Source organism: Myotis nattereri (assembly GCF_964212035.1).
Source record: "Myotis nattereri genome assembly, chromosome: 2".
Taxonomy (NCBI): domain Eukaryota; kingdom Metazoa; phylum Chordata; class Mammalia; order Chiroptera; family Vespertilionidae; genus Myotis; species Myotis nattereri.
Window position 1 is genome coordinate 119,263,727 of NC_138076.1, and position 22,213 is coordinate 119,285,939.

Sequence of the window (22,213 nt, forward strand, 5' to 3'; positions counted from 1 at the left end):
TTGGACCCAGCACTTGTGTAGCCCAGATAAATAAGCTCCTTGGAACCTTAGTTTCCCCATCAGCAATTTGCAGTTCAATTGAAAAAGATTCATTGATTGCCTTCTATATGTCAGGTATTATGCTCAGCACTGGGGATACAAACAGAAAGACTGCCCCTCCCTGGAGGAGGTTGTGGTCTCAGAAAGGAAACCCATGTGAAGACAGTGAGTGTGGGGAATGAGAGCAAACTATGCGATGAGCACATAGTGTCCAAATGTAGCTCTGAGGCCCCTCCCAGCGAGACACCAGACACTGAAAAATCCAGCTCCATGAAGTTCACTAAATTACAGGCAGGGATTCAAGGAATTACCAACGGGGAGGGGTCTATAAAGTTATGAAATAGTTAAGGTCATGAAGGCAAAGGGTACAGCAGAAGTTGATGAGATCCTTGCAGACCCAGCTGGAGACAGGGATCAGGAGTAAGAAGAAAAGGTTAGTAAAAGGAGCAGAGGACCAGTGAATTTGCTACTATCCCAAATGATGTAGAAGTGCTAGACTTGGGGTACTAAGCTCTTTTTAATATCTGTCTAGTAGCTTTTGCCTTCTCACTAGTAGCAGAGTTAGTACTATATTAGAAGAGGCAGTGGCGCCCAGTGGGCGGGTGTCAGATGATGTGGGCTTGGGGCTTCTGCACACAGCCGTGTGGTATTGGGACTTCGGTCTACTCATCTGTAAATGGGGAAAACTAATAGTACCACCTCGGAGCAGAGGCATGAGGATTATATGAGCTTGAGTCATGCAAAAAAGGCTTAAAACAATGCCTGGCACATCCAAAGTGCCCCATAAAATAGGCTTGCATTTCTTTAAAGTTTTTTTCAGTGCTTTTATATATCATCATTTCATTTGTGGCTCACAACAAACTAATAACAATTACTTATTGAGAATTTACAAATGACCCTGTGAGGTGGGTATTATTATCTACATTCAACAGGTGAAAAACCCGAGAAAGGAATTTGACAAAGGACTCAGATTACAAAAAAAAAAAAAAAATGTAAAAAGAATTTGTGCAGCATGGTTATTTGAAGCCAGGTTAGTCTGACCATAAAACCCTGCTATTAGTTCATATGCTGTTTTTCCATCTGGCCATCTGGCCATCTATCCAATAAAAACTTACTGCACTTATGTGTGCCAGGCAGTGGTTTAGGCATTAGGAATACAATTAAGAGCAAAGCAGACAACCCTGACCAGGTGGCTCAGTTGGTGGGGATGTCGTCCCATATACCCAAAGCACCAAAAGGTTGCGGGTTCGATTCCCAGTCAGGACACATACATAGGTTGAGGGTTCGATCCCCGTCAGGGTATGTGCAGGAGGCAGCCAATCGATATTTCTCTCTCTCCCGTCCTCTCTAAATCAATGAAAGTTTATCCTCTGGTGAAGATTAAAAAAAAAAAAAAAAGGAGAACAAAGCAGACCAAAATCACTATCTTTATGTAGTTTACATTTTAGTTGGGGGAGACAGACGACGAACACAATATATTAGATGGTGATCAATGCTATGGAGAAAAATGAACCAGGAAAGAAGAGGGGGTGGGGTTGAGAATTGCAGTTTTAAATGTGATGGTCAGGGAAGGACATGCTGCACGTTTATATGCTTGGGAGAAGGTGTTGGATTCAGGGAGCGGGAGGCCCTGACAGAGGGTGCCTGGTGTGTGAAGCAGGCAGCCATCAGGGCCAGAGCCGAGTCAGAGGGGTTGGAGATGGAGTGAATGATCCAACTTCTGAATGGATTAGGATGGTCATTCTGGCTGTTTGATGAGAATTGGTATGGGAACAGGGGCAGCAGCAGGGAGAACAGTAAGGCATTGCTGGGGTGACCCAACTTGAGGTGAATGAGGCTTGAGCAGTGGGAGAGTGGTGAGAAGTGGCTGGATTCTGGACACATTCGAAGGGAGAGTCAGGATTGGTGATGAGTTGGAACTGGGATGTGAAAGGCAGAAGAAAAAGAATGACCTCTAAAGAGATAAAATTTAAACATTCCCATTTTACAGATGAGAAAAGTGAGGTTGGAAAAGGATAAGTGACTTGCCCCAAGGTCATTTAGCTGGAACATTCATAAAGCTAGGATGATTTCCCAGGTATTCAGTCAAAATTCCATAGCCTTTCTCTTGTGCACATCGCATCTCTCCCACCCTGGGCCTCCTACCCCACCAGCCTTCCCCGAGCACTGAGAACCCTCCAGTTTCTTCAGTGCTCAGTGGAATACTAATCTGTGTTGAAACATTCACTGTTGTAATTTTAGGAAGCACCTCAGCCCGAGCCATTTTTCTAAGTTTTTATAATAGCAACTCAGAGATCATTCAATATATGAAGTCCAAATCTGTTTCCAAAGAACTTTATTCCAGTACCTCCTGTAAAGGTTTAGCCTGTTTTTCAGTGGTACCCTTTTTTCAATAAACTTGTAAATTGTGGATTTGTACATTATCACTGCTGGCTTTTATTCTCCTTTACTGATTATCATCACAGCAATAGCCAGACCCAATGATAAGGAAGTCTCCTTAGGTAAACATTGTTGAGTGGGTCTCTGAGGGAGAAAGTGTCATTGTCAGGGCTTTGCTGTGGGTAAGAGGCCCAGATCCCTTTATTTTTCTGAGCTTTACTTATTTGGGCCGGCCGCAGCTGACACGTCATGAGGAGCCTTGCCGTTGGAGCCAGGCTGTATAGATCAGCGCTTGCTAAAGCTGGGGGTTCCTGCCCCCATACAGCCTGGGGTTTATGTGTACCTTCCTCGCCCAAGATCATTGGGACATTTCTGTTGTCAACCAGCCTCATTGTAGGATGATAGTCTGGGCAGCTGCTCCAAGGACTCAAGGTAGAGACTTTCAGCTTTAGTGTTATCTCCTCTGTAGTCTAAGACAGACTTGTTTGTCTTTGAAAAACTTTATAACTTGCTTCGTCAACACCTTCTCCCAACCTCACCCAAACACACACAAGGAAAGTAGACCAGGTGGCCCTGTGTTCTCTGCCGGCAAGCACTCACCACAGCATAGGAGGTGGAAGGCACTATGCCTTGTCCAGGCTCACACACCCTTCTCAGACAGGGGGGCCTAAATTTCTCCCCAAAATTCTACCCAAAACCTCCAGCACTAGCAACAGGAGCACCACCAGCTCTGTACTCCTGAGGGAAGCCCCTTGAGAGAGAGGGTCCTCGCATATGCATCAGCCCCTATCAGGGAAGGACATGTGCACACACACAGCTGGCTCTCTGCCCACCTGCCTGCAGTCCCCTCACCTGGCCCATCAGCAGTGCCGGGGCCAGGTGCTGCCTCTCAGTGTGTCAGCAAGCAAGCTGGCGTCTGGAAGGCAGTGCCAGGTGTCTGGAGAGCTTTCATCTGCTTCTTGGCTTTGTGGTCAAGTTCAGGAACATTTGTTCCCTGCAATTTCTTCCTCCCTGAGGCAGCTCACTTTCACTTTTACCTCTCAGACACGGGCCCTGGTCTTTCCTGAGTGAGACGTGCTGGGAGCAGGGTGGAGAGAGTGGGGTGCAGGAGGGTGCACCCTCCTGTCCTCCAACTCAGCTGCTTAGTCATCAGCATATCCCAGATTCACTGGCCCAATATCCAGACCATCCTCACTGTAAACAGACCACCGTTAGCCTAACTAGGACACAGGCATGCGAGTGGCAGGCTATGCTTCACCATGTAGGTGCTGCTGCAGAATGACTGGGGAGCCGCTCTGAAGGGGAGTGACTGCAGTTGGGGTGTGGGGTTTCCAGGTACAACGGAGCACCCCAGGCTGTGTGAAAGCACATGTAAGGCATGGGCCCTTGTAGAGACTTGGCTTGTTGGGCATCGCCAAGAGGTGCTCTGTCCAGAGCGTGGGCCCAGAGGCCAGGCACTAGGAAAGAGTGGGTCCAGCTTGTGGACTGCACTGGCCGTCCGCCTTCCCACCATTGCACTTCGTGTGTTACGCATCTCTCTCGACATCATCATTGTTGTCCTGTCTGTTCAGTGAAGAAAACTTAACAATCCAGTGCTAAAAATACATCCATAGAACTTGTTTTCACATTTATTACCCTCCATTGTTGCAATTCTTTTTCAATAGTTTTTGCTGTAAAAATTCTAGTCTCTGTTTACAAAACGTATTGCTTTAAAAAAGTTGTTCACAATAGCATAGCTGAAGTGATGGGGAGGGAGGAAAGCTGTGAGGGCCTGGGACGCAGAGCTTGGGCATGGGCAGGGCTGGCTGCGTGTGCGGAGCACCTAAAATGTGGCCTGTCCAGATGGGGTGGGCTGCAAATGTAAAATGCCCATCAAATGTTGAAGGCTTAGTACAAAATAAATAATAGAAAAGATGCCATTAAAAAAAGAAAGGTGTTCTGCCCTGGCCAGTGTAGCTCAGTTGGTTGGAGCATCATCCCGTATACCAAAAAGTCACAGGTTGGACTCCCAGTCAAGGCACGAACTATGTTGTGGGTTCGATCCCCTGTGAGGTGCCTACATGAGGCAGCCGATTGATGTTTCTCTCTCTTCCTCTCTCTCTTAAATCAATAAGAACATGTCCTCGGTGAGGATTAAGAAAAATTATTTTTCAAGAAAGTTGTTTTGTTTAGAAAGTAGACCTGTCCCCGTTATTACAAATTTAGAATCGTAAGTCCTTGATGAAAACAAGGGCAGACATCTCCCTCCCACTGCTCAACCTGTGCACCATGTTCTGAGTTTCATTTCCCAGGCGCAGCGCCTCCCCTCTGGTTTCCCTGGATCCGGCCTCTGCTCCACCAACCCTGTTCCCACCACGCTCGCTGCCATCACCACAGTAACTCTCTGTAGTGAGTTGCCAGGATCTTGACACACATAATCTCACTTGATTCTCTAAAAAGAAAGAAAATATTTTTACAACAGAATGTAAAGCTCAGAGAGATTGAAGTGCTTGGTTAGGGCCGCCTGCCTGCAGAGGGGCAGAGCCAGAATTCAAACCCGGCCCTGTGACTCTAAACCCGTCACTCCGTGCTCTCGAAGCCCCGACAGGCAGTGTGCTCCCAGCTTGCTCATCCAGGCTCGTCTCTCGTTAGATGTGCTGCTTTTGTATCGGATCTGGCCACATTTCGTTCCATGAGACCTTTTCTGTCCTGTTGTTGTTTAAATTCCCTTTGCTCGATGACAGATTAGCCTTGGCAAGAATAGGCCACTGTCCCAAGAAAGAAAATCTGAATACCACAGTGGTTAATCTAAAACATTATACCCATCGTTAAAAGGTCTTTCTCTTTTTTTGGTAAATTCCCAATTCTGATAATGTGAGTTCCAACCTTTTCCCATGTGAAAAACTAGCAAAAATGGCTACATGTTTTCACTTAATGACACTACTAGAACCATTTGATTTTAGTAGTGCTACTGCCTTGCAGGTAAAAAATGGAAACAAAATGCTTTTTTAAAAAATGATTATATTTTTCATTTCTTTACTTCTCAAGCTTTATCAACATGTTGCTTAGAAACACTATCTGTATTTATATTTTTATATCCGCTTGGCAGCACAAATTTCCAACTAAATCACACCTAGTTCACGCAGTATCCTAGCTCACGAAATAACACTATGTTAACATTGGCAATGCTCTCTGAATTGTTCCCCTTCCTACCGAATGTGTCGCTTAACCCCAGCCCTTTTTAGCATCAACTGCTACTTTTGGATTAAATAGATCAGTAGAAACTTTCTAATGATTTTGTCATTTAAAAATGTTTGTTAGCTGCGTCTTTTAAACCATGCCACTACCTTTTTTTAAGTTTCTTCAGATGGCGGTACTGAATCCTGTGCCTTAGTGGATGACAACGGCAGCGAGGAGGACTACAGCTATGAAGACCTCTGTCAGGCCAACCCCAGATACCTGCAGCCAGGCGGGGAGCAGCTGGCCATCAACGAGGTACTGGGATCCCACATGTGACCAGTGGTGGACACCTGATACCAGGGCCAGCATCGCTTCAGACTTCGCTCTCTGATTATTTCTTATTGCATGTTCTAAAACCTAGAACTTTGACTAGACAAACAGTTTCTGGCATTTTCAAGGACAATTTATGTAATGAAGTTCCTCCCTTTTTGTGATAAGAGCAGCAGTCATTAGCTTAGGCAGCCATTCATTCTGACAAACTCGCACTTTATCATAACTCTCACAGCCAATCTAAGAGGTTGCAGTTACCGTCCATATTGTAATAAACACTCTGAAAGTAAGAGGCTAAATTACTTGCTGGTAAATGGCAGAGCTGGCATGAGCCGCATATTTCTCACTGCGAATCTGGTATTCTTTCTACCAGTCTGCATCTTTAGCCTTTTTCACAGCAGTCTTTCTCGAGGGCACCGCTAGCTTTGGAGTTCTTGACGCCTCAGTGAGTAGGCTCTGAGGGTGCCCCAGGAGCCAAGCGGATGTCGTTGTCTGCCCCTGCACTGGGCTCACATGAGCTGCGTCTGTTGTTTACTTTTATTATGAACTGTAGACTATCTCGAGATCATTCTGTGTTCTCTTTGGTTGCAGTAAACTATAAAGTGTTTTCAAATTGTGAGTGAAGTGTGAAGGCTGAGTTCTGGGTGACGCTGAGGGTCTTGCAGCTAAGCCCCCTCGTGACCTTCAGAGGCTCCGCTCGGCAACATCTTGCTTGGCAGCTCAGAAAGCATTTCTCCGTGTATATTCGAGATATTCAGGTTTGTTAGTTAACCAACCTACAGATAAGTGAGCTACTTATACTTTTTTTAAAAAAAAAAGTGGATTTGGGCTTTAAGGTCATGTGAGAGAGACTCACCTAATTCTCTTTTCCCTAATATGTTTTTCTTCATTCATTTTGTGTAACAATCAGTCAGTACTGACCCAAAGCCGTTGGCGTATACAAATGAGAACTAGGAGATGTGCATCTCACCCTGAGACGCCACACAGACCCCCGCCCACCCATTGTGCCCGCCTGACTTTCGCACTAAGCACGCCTGCGTGTCTCCATTTCAGCTGATCAGCGATGGCAGTGTGGTCTGTGCAGAAGCCCTGTGGGACCACGTGACCATGGATGACCAGGAACTGGGCTTCAAGGCAGGAGATGTCATCCAGGTTCTGGAAGCCTCTAACAAGGACTGGTGGTGGGGCAGGAGTGAGGAGAAGGAAGCCTGGTTCCCGGCAAGCTTTGTCAGGGTAGGTGTTGGCCCTCTCACCCCTCACACCTGTCTCTGGGGAGCGGCAGATAGAATGGTTCAGGCCAAACTCACTCTTTGTACAAATTCAGTTTGTTATAATTGTTTCAATCAAACCTAGAAATTCAACTGGGTCAAAGGAAAACTTTTAACCAAGGTAACTAGTTGTTTGGCACTGCTGCTGTGTTTTGAGCCACTGACGCCGTGCGGCTCTGCCAAGTACGTAAGTCAGGCGAGGGTCAGGCTGCCTTCCCGAGGAAGCAGAAGCCATGGGGGCCCCTGCCTGTTCCATGCCACCTCTCCCAACGCCCCCATCCCTGTGTGTGCACTGCAGTTGCGTGTCAACCAGGAAGAGCTGTCGGAGAATTCCAGCAGCACGCAGGGTGAGGAGCAGCAGGAGGATGCTGGCACGACCCGCCACAAACACTCTGAGAGCAAGCAGCAGATGCGGACCAACGTCATCCAGGAGATCATGAACACCGAGCGGGTGTACATCAAGCACCTCAGGGATATCTGTGAGGTAGGGCGCCAGACCTGCGGCCTCACTGAGGTTTCACATGACTGATATGCCCACCTGGCTCTCTTCTGTTCCCAGTCACACCCTCCTATGCACATATTTTTTAAAGCCCTCCTTCCGCCTCACCTCCTCCTATACCTCTGGCTCCTGCACACACTGCTCGCTCATTCCATATGCGTCTACCTCGGTGAGCCTCAGTGGTGAGCAGCATGGCCATCCGCCAGGCTGTTGCAGTCAGGTCTCTTTCGGGGCCCTGTGCCACTGTCTCTTTCAGCACCGAACCCTGAGCCTACTCAGAGCAAGAGCCTGTCAGTGAAGGTAACACCTGTCAGTGAACCCCACTTAACTTGACAAAGATTCAAAAGTTTGGCGGTGTACAGCCCACTGCCTCGAACACTGTCTCGCAGGCGGGATTCTGAGTCATTTAGATGTAGAAAAACAAACAAAACACTAGTGATAGCCAAAGCTGTATTCCACAGCATCATGATAGTTCTGCTGCGTGATGCATTTTATTCCTCCCGTGGCATTTTTGTTTTTGTGGGTTTTGTGTGAGCATTATACCAGACTGTCCTGCTGCGAGTGCTGACCTCTGCACTCTCAATTCGGCTGGGACGTTCAGCCCTGAAGACAAGCTGAAGTGAGACAGCCGCGCATTTGTAACTGGATTAACTGGCCAGATGCAGATATACCAATGTTTTGTGTGTTTGTGCCGTCTTGTTCAGTAGGAATATATGGCTAAGGGAGTTTCTTTAAAGTGGCATTCTATGAAGATGAAAGTAATTGCTAATAATTGTTGAGCATTGACTATGTGCCACCCCTCTGTACCTGGGTTAACTCATTTTACTCTCACAACACTCTCACTAGGTCTTAGCCCGTGTACAGGTGAGGAAACGGGTGTGGAAAAATTGAGTGGTGGGGCTGGAATTTAAACCAGGCAGCCTGCCCAGAGCCTGTACCCTGAACCTTTGCATTGTCTTTCTGTTAAAATTCATACCAAATAGTCCAGGGTGGGATTTTACCATAGAGTCAGTCTAGTCTGTAATTACCTGATGTTAATTTGGGAATAATTATTACATATATGTATGGCCTTTCCTCACTAACTCCTACCGAAGCCATAGTACGAGCAGGGTGCATAATTAGTAGTTTCTAACAAGTCTTCTTGGTTGTGAAATAGAATCAGCAATCGGAGAATGATTAGCTGAAGAGTTTAGAAAAATATAACAAGGCCAATTTCTGAGCTAGAATTTGAAACTGAGCAACTTGTTTCATGAATATAGAAACTGGATATGACTTCTTGTATGATAAATCCAGCCACATACATCTTTTCTCTTTCCTTTTGTTTTTAAAACATGGCACATTGTAGTCACGGAAGTAGGATTCTCCTAACAGAGACCCATAGATGTTAAAGTAATTTTCTCTAATTAAAATCTTCTCCAAGACAATGGCTTTGGATGCAAAATACTGTATTATTCAGAGAAATAAATTCTATGAATTTCCAAATTCATTTTTAAAAGCATATGTTCCCTTTTGCAGGGCTATATTCGACAGTGTCGCAAGCACACGGGAATGTTCACTGTTGCACAGCTAGCCACCATTTTTGGAAACATAGAAGATATTTATAAATTCCAAAGAAAGTTCCTGAAAGACCTGGAGAAACAGTACAATAAAGATGAGCCTCATTTAAGTGAAATAGGATCCTGCTTTCTTCAACATGTACGTCACCTGTTACTTCTTTATTAATAACATCTGGTTAAATAATTTTGCAATGTTTCTTCATTAAAAATAGGAGTCCTTTTTGTTTCTTTGTTTGCTAGATTAATTGCCCATAGAATGGAGATGTCACTTGTAAAGTAAGTTGATTAGTTTATATGGTTAATCTTTAGCTAAATATACTAAGTCCATTTTTTTTTAATCTTCCCACTTTTATGCAGTTTGGAGTAATTTTTAATAAGTCCTATTAATTGTCTATTATATGTTAAGCACTGTTTTCAGGATCTTCTTATATTAGCTCCTGTACTGCTGTGAGGTAGGTATATTATTGTCCTCATTTTACAGATGAGGAATCTGAAGCCCATAGGGTAACTGACCCAGGGTCACACATTAGTAAGTGGCAGGTGGGAAGACAGACTGAGGCCTGTGGCTCTGGGACCCCGGCCTGTAACCAGTGTAAATGCACAGGCCAGTCTTGCGATGATGGCATGAGCTGATCATGTAGCTGATGACTGACTGCCACTATTTAATACCAGAAAATTCCAGAGGGAGATTCTATTCCCAGCCAAAATGGCCAGGGCCCAATAATAGTAACAGGAACAGCAATGACACCACCACCACCTCCTTGCGGCACAGGCTGGTCCGCGGCCAGGAGATTCATAGAGGCAGTGGTGTGGAGCAGGTACCCGAGGTGGTTGCTTTCAAATAGCTGAAAATAATGCTGTGGGGAAAATGCACGTGGGAAGGTCGAGCCCATGAGAGCCCTGGGCCTGTATGGGATTTTGTAAAACACCTGTTTGGCCAGAGTAGAAGGTCCATGGAGGTTAAGAGAAGCTTCTGAGTCACCGAAGGGCAGGCTGCAGAGGCAGTAGCGCCCGAGCGGGAAGAAGCCTCAGTGGGTGGATCTCGCCTGGAGACAGGGGAGTTCAGCTAAGGACCAAAGGGGTTGCTGCTTCTGGCCCTGGGCAAGGTGATGGCAGGAAACACAAAGACAAACTCATTGAGGACAAACTGACAAGACTGGTCATAGGTAACAAAGAAAAGCAGCGGTCAGAACCACACGCAGGGTTTTGAGTCTGAAAGAATGAACAGGTGGGTTAGGAAAGCCTGCCTTGTAGGGCAGCAGGAGTTTGGTTGTGGGTGTTGCCTTTGAGCACGCCTGTGTATAAACGTTGGAGTGGAGATGGCCGGAAAGGAACCTGCTCGGGGCAGGTCGATGTTTGTGACCGTAAAGCCTGGCAGTGGTGAGGAGACACCTGGAGTGGGGAGCAGAGGCCCAAGAACCGAGCCAGCAAGCCTGCTCCTGGGAGTGTGCAGGGAGGGAGGGTGGAGGTCACCAAGGGGCTTTTCAGAGTCCAGGGGAAGGGCAGGCATCATGGAGAAGCCGGCAGGATGGCTGCAGCCTGGAAGTGACCCAGGGAGAAAGGAAGTGAGCAAAGAGTTTGCCTTACAGGTGGGTGGGCAACGTGTGTGGGAGCCAAGTGGGGGAATATCGCAATGAGAAGGCGGTAGCTTTGAATCCTCACATCTTGATCAAGGAGTTTAAAGGGAAAGTAAAGAGGACGAGGAGGGAGCGAGTTGGGCATAAGAACAGCACCTTCTTCTCTTAGATCAGAGCTGGGGTGAGGAGGGTGACAGTAAAGGGCGCTGTTCTCAGGGGAAGCCCAATGCACCTATGACTCACCCTTCCAGGGTCTGTGGGAGGCTTCCTGGAAGGGGACCAGGGCTCTGAGTCCTAGAACAGCCTCCCCCTGTACCCCCAAGAGATAAGAACCCTCTGGAGAGTCTGAAAATGGCCCCTTACCACAGAGAAAATTTTGGCTTCTTGCCCAGGTGGGAAAAACGCTGCCGAAGGACTTGGGGCACCTCTCCCTCCTCTCAGGGATGCCCCCTCCCACAGGATTGTCCTTGTCTCAGCCCACAGCCCCCATAGCCTGATGACGCTGTGCTTTCCCCTTCCCAGCAAGAGGGCTTCGCTATCTATTCCGAGTACTGTAACAACCACCCGGGGGCCTGCATGGAGCTGTCCGGCCTGATGAAGCAGAGCAGGTACCGGCACTTCTTCGAGGCCTGCCGCCTGCTGCAGCAGATGATCGACATCGCCATCGACGGCTTCCTGCTCACACCCGTGCAGAAGATCTGCAAGTACCCCCTGCAGCTGGCCGAGCTGCTCAAGTACACCACGCAGGAGCACAGGTGAGAGGCCACCGGGCAACGCCCGTCTCTCCACCATGTGCTGCGGCCTTCAGCTCTCCCGAACTTCCCAGGATGGCAGGGACAGAGGGCTCAGATGTCAGGCTTGTCACTTTTGTTACTTCTAAAATAGGGTTATTGAGGCTCCAGAATATCCATTCCTAGAGATATTGAAAAATAGCCCTGTCTGGTGTGGCTTAGTTATTCGAGCACTGTCCCTTACACCAAAAGGTCACCAGTTCAATTCCCAGTCAGGGTGCATGCCCAGGTTGCGGGCTAAGTCTCCAGTAGGGTGTGTGCAGGAGGTAGCCAATCGATGTTTCTCTCTCTGTCTCTCCCTCTCCCTTCATCTCTCTCTCTCTGAAATCAGTAAAAACATTTTTTTAAAAAAAAGATATATATGGTTTATGGTTTTAACAGTCTGCCAAAAAAATAATAATAAATTATTTGGGCCCTGGCTGGGTAGTTCAGTTGGTTAGAACATCGTCCGGATATGCCAGGGTTGCAGGTTCAATCCCCAGTCAGGACACATACAAGAATCAACCAATGAATGTATAAATAAGTAGAACAACAGATCAACGTTTCTCTCTTTCTCTCTCTCTCCCCCTTTTTCCCCTCCCCCTTCCCACCCACTTCGGCTCTTTCTCTAAATCAATTTTAAAAAAAATAATATTTCTTACACTGTATTCTGTGCACATAGGGATTTTTATTGTGTTGTTGGTCCTATCATTGGCATATATTTTATAAATACTCTTTTATAGCTACTCAGTCGTTAATAAAAACAATTTTTAAAGAGAAATAGACCAATTGAATACAGTGTAAGAAACATTCCTTTTCTCTCCTTACTCCTCTAGCTGCTTCCCACTAAGTCACCCTCAGAGCAGTGCTATTTACTGCCAACGAAATGTCACTCTGTAGAAGGGGTGAGGACATCGAAAAATTTGAGCTGTAAAAAAGTAGGAAATCTCAAGGCTTAGAGTAGCGTGTGGGGTCCACTTGGGAGGCACATTTCACCGAGGTCCTGGTTGGCTCTCAGTCCTTTCTGGCCCAGCCCGGGTGCCTGCTCTGTCTGCAGATTCCTTCCACCCCATTTCCTGTCCTTTCAGCACAGGGTTTCACGTGATTGGCTGCCTGCTCCATCTTCCCTTAGGACTTACTTTGTGCCTAAGTTCTGGGGGAGCCAAAAGTTCTCCATTGCTTACGTAATAGCAACTCAACATTTTCCTGCATGCACAGAATAAGGTGTAATCTTGCTGTGCTTATGTGTACGCTGTCGCCCATTCGGTAGTGGAATGGGCACATCCATTTTCCATGACCACGTCACCACAGCACCACCCGCCTATTTGGTGCCTTTAGGTGGCAGCAGTTGGGTCATTGCTTATGTTCTCACCAGGGCAGAGCTGAAATGCCAGTGAGGACACAACCTTTGCAGGCAAGGTTTTAGGATACAGCTTACTGTTCCAGACCAGAGTCACACCTGTCCTTGACACCTCACCGGAACACAGCTTTCTCTGCACCCGCAGCCCTGGAGGGGACAGCCGGGGAGGGTTCTGGTGGGAAGGGGCGGGGGGATGGACGGTGAGGAAATCTGCTGGAGCAAACCACAACTGTTTGGGGTTCTAACCTTTGTTCGGAAAGCGTCACATTCTCCAGGGCAGTGCCTGGCCCTGCAGGGTGCCCAGAATAGATCATTCTTTGCCTGGCCACTGGTCACTGGACAATTAATCCTAGATGTGAGTACTTAAAGAGTTAGGACTACCAAGCTAAGAGAAGGGAGCTTATTGAAACAGATGAAAGAGCTGTGTATTTTCTCTTTTTGATGGAAAAATCAGAAAAGTTTGGAAAGAAAATAAAGTCAACAGAATCACAAATTTGAAGAAAATTTTTAAAAAGAATAAAAATGCATCATGATGAGAAACTAAAGAAAATAATAAATAAGAAGCAAAGACATCTTGAAAGACCCAGGCAAGCAGATTAGATCCCAAGACGGGAAAGCTGTGGCCAGAAGTTCACACATCACCTTTCAGCAGTTAATTTTCAATATAAGGAAATTGCAGATTAGATCTGTTTTTTAAAAAAAATCATTTTAAAGAAAATGGCATAAAGCCCATTTTTTTTAAAATTACACTCTTTTTTGGTTGTTGTTTTTTTCTGGAATTATATATATAAAATAAAAACTTGAGGAAGAAAACAATTATCTTGCCCACTTTCTTCCTTGCTGGAGAGCTCCCTGGGCACTGTGCTCCAGGATTTTGGCAGCCCCTTGAATATTTCTCTTCTTCCTCTGCTGCCATGTGAATCGCCTGTCTGAGACAGCAGGTCTGCCTTCTGGGCAGATGGCCAGAGACTTCCTGGGAGCTGCATTTCCTTGTGTTTGGTAAATAAACAATAGAACCTGCTTCCAAGGCTTTTCTCTGGGCTTTGTAGGAGGACTCTAATTCAGTCCCACTGAGTCCATAGGCTCTGTCTGCCCTGTAAGACAAGGAAAGTGCTAGAAAGTAAAAAAATCCAGCTCATCCACTGGACAATTGACTTACATATTCCCGTTACTAACTGAGCAAAACTTGGATGTGAAAGTTTCTAATAGTGGACATCTCTTAGCCTGTGTGCAGATTAGAACTCCAGTTTTAGTTCTTTTATTACCTATAGTTTAGAGGCGCTGGGAGCAGGAGCCTGGTGGGGCAGCAGTTAGTTTGATCTGACTGTAGCCTATGGAAAGCACCAGAACTGAAGATCTGTTGATGAAGTAAATGCCACATTGGCGTTTACATGACTCATTAGGTCAACCTTCTGTGGCTGTATTCTCTGGTGTCCTTTCCTGAACACCTTGAAAGATGGAACTCAGAGCAAATTATTACTCTTGAAAATGGTTAGTGATTATATTAAAGTACTTTCTATAGCCAACTTGCTATATCAGAACCAAAGCAATCACAGACCGCCCTTTCTTTATTAATGAAAATCATTCATTGTCACAGTGATTAAGACATTTCTTGTGGCATTTACTTTCATTCATGGTAATTTCTGGGAAATGAGGACAGCATTCTTATTCCAAAGAATTCTGGATTGCATTGGTCAGCTCCCTTAACCTATGCAGACTACAGCCTATTCATGGAGGAACAAGAAAAAGGGAACAATGGCTACTGTTTAAATGCCATGCTGTCTAGACTTAGGATACAGATCGGGGAAGGAGTGTATTATTTTGTTGAGTAGCCTGTCATATGGTTAAAATTCACCTCTCACTTTTCAGTGATTACAACAATATAAAGGCAGCCTACGAGGCCATGAAAAACGTAGCCTGTTTGATCAATGAGCGCAAACGCAAGCTGGAGAGTATAGACAAGATAGCGCGTTGGCAAGTATCCATCGTAGGCTGGGAGGTGAGTGGATACCACCCCCCACCCCACATCATGCATCACCACTGACACCCTCCCCTACCTTTGGTCTAGTTTAATGACAGACTTTGATGTCCTATGATTGATACTTTATACTCATGGCTTAATGGTACACAGGGTTCCCTTGCTGTCTGGAATTAGCATGTTCCTATGAAATGTTCATATGCTGAAATGGTGCAAAGCCAAAGACCAACACCTCAGGACACATCTTGCTAGCAGATTCACAGAATAAACCGAGAAAAGGCCTGTCCATGACATCTGGGTCCCGGCTCACAGCTTTCACTGCACAGATGCTCACAGCCACAGCTGGCCTCTCACACTGGACCTGCGATGCAGGGTGTGGTTCCAGGGAAGGAGCTTCCTGGGGCCAAGCCTGACACTCGACACTCCAGTGCCGCTTCCTCTGTAATGGCTCCCTGCAAAACCAACACTGAACGCTATTATTGCTTCTCCCCTTTTTTGGAAAAAATGAAAATTGTCTTTGGATTTCTTTCCATTAGCAAAAACAGGTACTAATGTAGGTCTTTAGTAAAAGTAAAGTAGTATAAAGAGAACTTTCAAGAAGCAGGGGATACCTGTATATATTTTGAGGCATGTAATTGAATTGAAGTCAACTACTTTACCTTTTACCTCCACCAAGAAACACTCTTAGGAGTGCCTGTAATTAAAATTTATTGCCTTCTCTCCTGCTAGAGCATGAGCTTCATGAAGCAGCTGGAGAAGATTTAAATAAATTGCAGTTGGTGAGAGTATGGACTGTGCAGCCACCCTGCCTGTGTGTGAATCCCCTATGACCTGGGCATGATCACTCTTTTCATCTAAGAGATGGAGAGGAAACTATTTCCTACCTCGTAGGGCTATTGTGAGGATTATATAAGACAGCGCAAATGCAATGCCTATACAGCCTGTAGTAATGGTCCAGCATGAATGCGCGCACACACACACACACACTCATTTCTAAAAACAGGAATGATGACAATAATAGTACCTGTATTGTGTTTACCACATGCCTAGCACTGGTTTAAGCCATTTATATGTATGAACTCATTTTAATCCTCTCAGCAGTCCAATGAAGTAGGAAATATTGCACCCATTTAACATATGGGGAAGCTAAAGCACATACAGTTAAGTGGCCTGTCATGGCCACAGAGCTAGGAAGTGGCCAAACTGGATTCAAACCCAGGCAGGCAGCCTGGCGTCAGAGTCCATGAGGCTAACCACTAGTCTCTGGCCATTCTTAAGATTGATAAATTGGTGCTGTTCATATTGTTTTTATTTTTTTTTTAATATATTTTATTGATTTTTTACAGAGAGGAAGGGAGAGAGATAGAGAGTTAGAAACATCGAGAGAGAAACATCGATCAGCTGCCTCCTGCACATCTCCTACTGGGGATGTGCCCGCAACCCAGGTACATGCCCTTGACCGGAATCGAACCTGGTACCCTTCAGTCCGCAGGCCGACGCTCTATCCACTGAGCCAAACCGGTTTCGGCTGTTCATATTGTTTTTAGAACAAGCTAGATTCATCCTACATCAAACTAGTTGGTCAAAACTCACTTTCCCAACGGCTTGTGAAAGTTTGGGCTGAGAAGTTAGGTTTTTAACTAAAGTAGATAATAGTGATGAAAGGTGGAAAGAAATACTTGTATTTCAAGGCCTTATAGACTTCTGGAACCTGGACAGGCCCTCAGAGATCTCCAAGTCTAACTCTCTTATTTTGTAAGTGAAGAATCTAGGACACAGAATTGCTTGAGGCAGGTAAATAGAAGAGGTATTTTGGAGTCAGGAGCTTTTGCCTACAAAAAAAATGTTGTGTATGACTGAGATTAAAGGAGAATAAAATCTTCAGTTTGTAAAATGGAAAGCCAGTGTCGTGCTAAATACCATAAAGTTCCATGGAATTAGACCCAAACCTAAATATGATAAAAGTGTGGTTTTCCTTCCGTTCTTGGACTCTGACACTGAGGAGATAATTTATTGTCAGAAGTTTTCCAATTATCTTGCTGGTAACTTGCCACCTGGCCTTTGGTTTCCAAAGATCCTAAACGCGTTAGTCCAGGCAGCTGCCATAGGCCTGACTAAAGCCAGAGCATCTGTAGTTTGTCCCACCTGCCCAAACCTATCTGTGGCCCTCGTTCTCCAAGGATCGGCCTTGGTCAGCTGCCATATCAGACCTTGATCGGACTCGTTAGCCCAGCAGGCTCTTCACTGCTCTTTCTGATAAGGAAGTCACCTCAGATAACAGAGGCCCTGTAACATTTTCCCATTTAGTAGGAAATAAAAGAACCTTCACACGCAAGAAGACTAACAAACCGAGGTTTCAAATGGCCTCTGAGGCTTGGCTACCTGTGAGTGGGCCTCGGGCACCTGGCAACTCTGGGGGGACTTCTGGGTCAGGGCTCCCGGCACCTGGAGGTAAGAATTGGAAGGTCTCACAGTGTGTTTTCATCCTCCAGGGACGGGACATTTTGGACCGAAGTTCAGAACTGATCCATTCTGGGGAGCTGACCAGAATCACTAAGCAAGGCAAGAGCCAGCAGCGGACATTCTTTCTGTTTGACCACCAGCTCGTGTCCTGCAAGAAGGACCTGCTGCGCAGGGACATGCTCTATTACAGGGGCCGCATGGACATGGATGACATGGAGCTCGTGGACCTAGAGGACGGGCGGGACAAGGACTGGAACCTAAGCGTGAAAAACGCCTTCAAGCTCGTCAGCAAAACCACTGACGAGGCTCATCTGTTTTGTGCCAAGAAACAGGAAGACAAGGCGAGGTGGCTGCAGGCGTGTGCGGATGAGAGGAGACGGGTGCAGGAGGACCGGGAAATGGGTAAGCAGCGCTCAGCGCCACGGGGTTTCGTTGGCCTCTGCTTTCTGACCTCATTCCCCAGCCCTCTCCCACAGAGTTAACTCCCACCCGTGGGAAAAGAAAAGGTGCAAATTCTAAACATTCCTAAATTTGCTTACAAGACAGGCTGTGGCAGATGTAATTACCACAGGCAACATTTACATGCCAGGTGCTCTCCTACACATTTACAGAGAGCGCCTCATTTAGTTTCAAAACATGGATACCATTGCTGTACACATTTCACAGATGAAAAAATCGAGGCTTACGGCCCTGTACTGCAGTAAAGGCCAGGCCTCTCCACATGCAGGACCACTGTCTTGTTCACACTGCTGCCCCCTCCAAGTACTCACTGGCCTGTGGGGCAAACCCTCCAGCCTGGTGTTTACGGTGGGGCACTGTCTCAGCCGGGCTCCAGTGCCTCCCTGGCACAGTAGGGTTTTGAGCACAAACTGTTGAAGGTAAGTCAGGATGCCACAGGGACCATGGGCCCTAGAGATGAGGTGGGATGAAGGATCCCCCTCTCTGCAGCCTTCCTGGGCCCAGACCCCCAAGGCTGTGGTGCAGGATGGAGAAGGCCCTCCCCCTCTTTCTTCCCCACCCACTGCCAAGAGGAAAGCCAGAACAAAACCAGCCGGTGCTCCGCTGGCCCTCCCCATAGTGTGTGTCACCAGCACTGGCTCAGGCTGGCCACAGATGTTGCTCTCACCATAGGAGGTTTCGTGGGATCATATGCTGGTATTAGAGTAGAAAGGGCTTTACCACTCGGCCAGGCTGCCACCATCAGAAGCAGGAATCTCCCCTGAAACACTCTAATAGCTGAGCACTGGCCTGTTCCTCAACCTCTAATGACAGAGCTCACTGCTGTAGGTGGCCCCTTCCGCTGAGTGGAAGTGTCCTGTATTTATTCCCACAGGAAAGCTGATCCCCAGCCACTTCCATATATTGGTGCAGCTTTTGACTTTCAGGCCTCATTGGAATAAGGCTCATCACTCCATCATGCCGAGAATTCTTCAGATAGTTGAAGGTCACATATATTCAAATGCAAACTGAGAGAGCCACACAATGCTAATCTTACCTGCCATGTACTGTTGTCTAGTGCAGACCCTGAAATCATTTGTAAGTTGGAGTGTTTTGGTTTTTCCTCAGATTGACCCAAATGTTACAAGGGCATTCTAAATACGTCTCAATTCTGCCTTTTGGCAGGAGAAGCAAGGAGGGACCGGATGTTGTACCTTTGCAGTTCAGCACTTCCCTATTGCTGGTGCTCAAAAGAGAGACAGGAATGAATGAATGAATGAATGAATGAATGAATACAGGGATGAAGGGATGCGTGCATGCGGCACTCCTGGAGCCATTAAATCTGTGATCTGGGTGAGAGTGGACAAAAATGGGACTGATCCAGGCCCTTGCCTGGTATATTCTGTCAGCCTAGGTGTCCAGTATATTGCATGTAGGTCAGTGATGGCGAACCTATGACACGCGTGTCAGAGGTGACATGCGAACTCATTTTTTTGGTTGATTTTTCTTTGTTAAATGGCATTTAAATATAAAATAAATATCAAAAATATAAATCTTTGTTTTACTATGGTTGCAAATATCAAAAAATTTCTATATGTGACACGGCACCAGAGTTAAGTTAGGGTTTTCAAAATGCTGACACGCTGAGCTCAAAAGGTTCGCCATCACTGGTGTAGGTCGATCCTAGAGATTGTGCCATTGAACAGGCGGGGCATGGAGGGTGGGAATAAGGCAAGGCCAGTGTAGGCCTCAGAGCTGTAGAAGCCAGGGGGCCAGTGTATGGAGCCTGAAGGAGACTCATGACTCATTACGGACAGATGTTGAGCATGTCGAGGAGTCAGGCCATAGGGAGCAGCGTGTTCGAAGGTGGAGGGCGAGCCCTGGCGAGTGACCCCAGGCAGCAGAGTGCAGAGCCCAGGTCACCTTCCACCAGGCGGAGGCCTCCCCCAGGGCAGGGCCAGTCCGGCAGCTGTGGCCACCTCTGCCTCTGTCCTTGCCTCTCTCCTCATGCTCTCTACAGTTGGGGTACAAAATTTAGTTCCCATTACTCAAATGATACCTTTGTTTAGGGGACAATCAGAACTCACTCAGCTTTCACAGTGAGTGAGCAGACCCGCGGCCTTTGATTCATCCTTTCCTCCCAGAGCCTTATCCTTTAGGGGGATAATAGGGTGACTGTGACACATCTGGGTTTGCACAGGTAGTCTGTGCGTCCCTCCCACAGCACCCCATTTCAGTCTTTCTGGTGTCCCAGTGACAGTCCTGGCTCCTTTCTTCTCTTATCCAGTCTTTCGACTTCTTCTAGTTCCTCAAGGATCAAGGTTCTTTGCTTCAGGTTATAATGAATATTTCAGGGTAACATGGGTTACGGCGCAAGTTTTAATCTAAAATGTTTTCACTTGTTTTGAATACGTATTACCTTTGTTTTTAAATACAGGAATGGAAATTTCCGAAAATCAAAAGAAACTTGCCATGTTAAATGCTCAAAAGGCAGGACATGGAAAGTCAAAAGGTAAGTTTTGCAGAAGCCTCCCTCTCTGTAATGTGTTTCAGCATTGGAATTAAAATTGGGGGAAGGCTCAAAGTTAGCACATGACCAACTCTGAATGAAGGAGAGGAGTGCGGATGAAACTCAAAATGATAGATCCAAAATAATGGACAGTTTTACCATAATGAGCATTTGATTTTGAATGTACTTCCATTTTTTTTGCTTACATTTGCATATGAGTCTATAAAAGGTGTATTGAATTGGTAGCCAAGAGCTCCCAGACCTCCCTCTGCTGCCCACAACCCCTCTGGCCCCCCTGCTGAGGGGTGATGGTATGGCCAGGTCAGCATTCCTTAGTCTGAGGCAGGTCAGCCACTCTTGTATCTTTGGGACATGTGAGGAGGAATCTCCAACCCCGGCTGCGTGTCCCTGCAGGCTACATTTTAGTTCAAGTAAGAAGATCTGAAAGTTCAGTACATCAAGCAATGAGCTAAGGAAAAACAAGACAGACTCGCTTATTTAGAGCATATTCTCTACCCTGCAAGCACCTCAGAATGACCGGGCAGCTGTTTAAAAATACCAACGCCCAGGTCTCACACACACACACACACACACACACACCACACACACACACCCGGGTTCCGATTTGCAGGCAGAGTTTCTTTGAGTAGGTAATACTAATATTCTAGCCCATCAGAAACACTGAAGATCTTTATTCCAAAAATATTATATTTTATAAACTTAATTCAGATTGACTCCAAGAGGGATTACCCTATGACATTTATCCTACTCAGTATTTTCCTAACTGAAAATGCAGAAAGAAGGATCAGTTCAGCCTAGGACTGTGATAAGCCATCAACTGCTGCACCAAGACGAATTCATTGCCAAAATAACACTCAACATTTTCCTGCTCCCACCACTCAAATGCAGAATTTCCCCCCTAGGGTACTGTGTGGCCTTGTAGCTAATTTTAATACGCCTTTTTATAAACACGTTCAAGGCAGAAAAACACACCGTATTCTTTTTTACATCTTCACTTTAATGTCAAGTGACCAATAAATATCAATTTATTAGAACTTATTCATTTCTGTGTCTTCCAAGAGTCACTAGCTTAGCAGTGAGGCCCCGAAAATGCAACTGAAGGTCACCTGCCAGGCACTTTTCATGAGTTACCTCACTTCATCCTCCCTGTCATCCTGGGAGATTGGGAAAGCCTGTGGCAAGCCAGAGGCAGGGATGGATTCTGAACTGAGGTCCTGGCTCCTTCCAAAACCTACACTCTTTCCTCTTATCATGCTGACTTTCACAGGTACTGTGTGGCCTTGTAGTTAATTTTAATACGCCTTTTTAATGACCTCTGCACAAATTTAAAATATCAACTTTAATAAAGCAGTTTTGATTAAACTGATGAGGTATCTGGGTCACTGTTCTAGGCACATTACTTCTATTAACTCGTTTAATTCTCATTCCCCAGTAGGCACTGGTATCTCTGCTTTAGATTTAGGGAACTGAAGCACAGGAAAGTCAACTGATTTCCCAAATACTTACAGCTCATAAGTGATAGAGTAGGCTCTGGGCCGAGCAGCATGGTATTGTTTCTCATCCCAAATAGCAGTCTAGTTCTAATCTTGCCACTTACTGCCATGTGACTAAAGATTCACATAACCTCTCTGGTTTCCGTGTTCTTCTCAGCCACATTCCTGTAATGGTACCTTCTTAGGAGGATTTTTTGTGAGGATTCAGTGAGATAAACTATGTCCCATCTCCACACACAGCATGGGCTAAATGTGTTACGATTGCTGTCAGATGTACTTTCGGTGAATGTGAATTGAGAGTCAGCTAAGCACTTTAAGTCTTGACAATTTTTTTTCCTTTTTGGTTAATGAGTGACTCTCGTTCCATGTATCTT

General features: G+C 46.1%; 1 protein-coding gene across 1 annotated transcript in view; it reads left to right on the forward strand.

Annotated features, from left to right (window-relative positions):
- Nucleotides 1-22,213, forward strand: part of SPATA13 (spermatogenesis associated 13) — a gene marked incomplete at its 5' end in the record, with an annotated part of 31,719 nt that overhangs the window by 7,987 nt on the left and 1,519 nt on the right. The window contains 8 exons of the mRNA XM_081083130.1: nucleotides 5,756-5,892; nucleotides 6,961-7,140; nucleotides 7,474-7,659; nucleotides 9,190-9,369; nucleotides 11,330-11,562; nucleotides 14,807-14,936; nucleotides 17,408-17,780; nucleotides 20,254-20,328. Of these exons, the coding sequence (XP_080939256.1) occupies nucleotides 5,756-5,892; nucleotides 6,961-7,140; nucleotides 7,474-7,659; nucleotides 9,190-9,369; nucleotides 11,330-11,562; nucleotides 14,807-14,936; nucleotides 17,408-17,780; nucleotides 20,254-20,328 (1,494 nt within the window). The remainder of the gene's footprint in view (nucleotides 1-5,755; nucleotides 5,893-6,960; nucleotides 7,141-7,473; nucleotides 7,660-9,189; nucleotides 9,370-11,329; nucleotides 11,563-14,806; nucleotides 14,937-17,407; nucleotides 17,781-20,253; nucleotides 20,329-22,213) is intronic.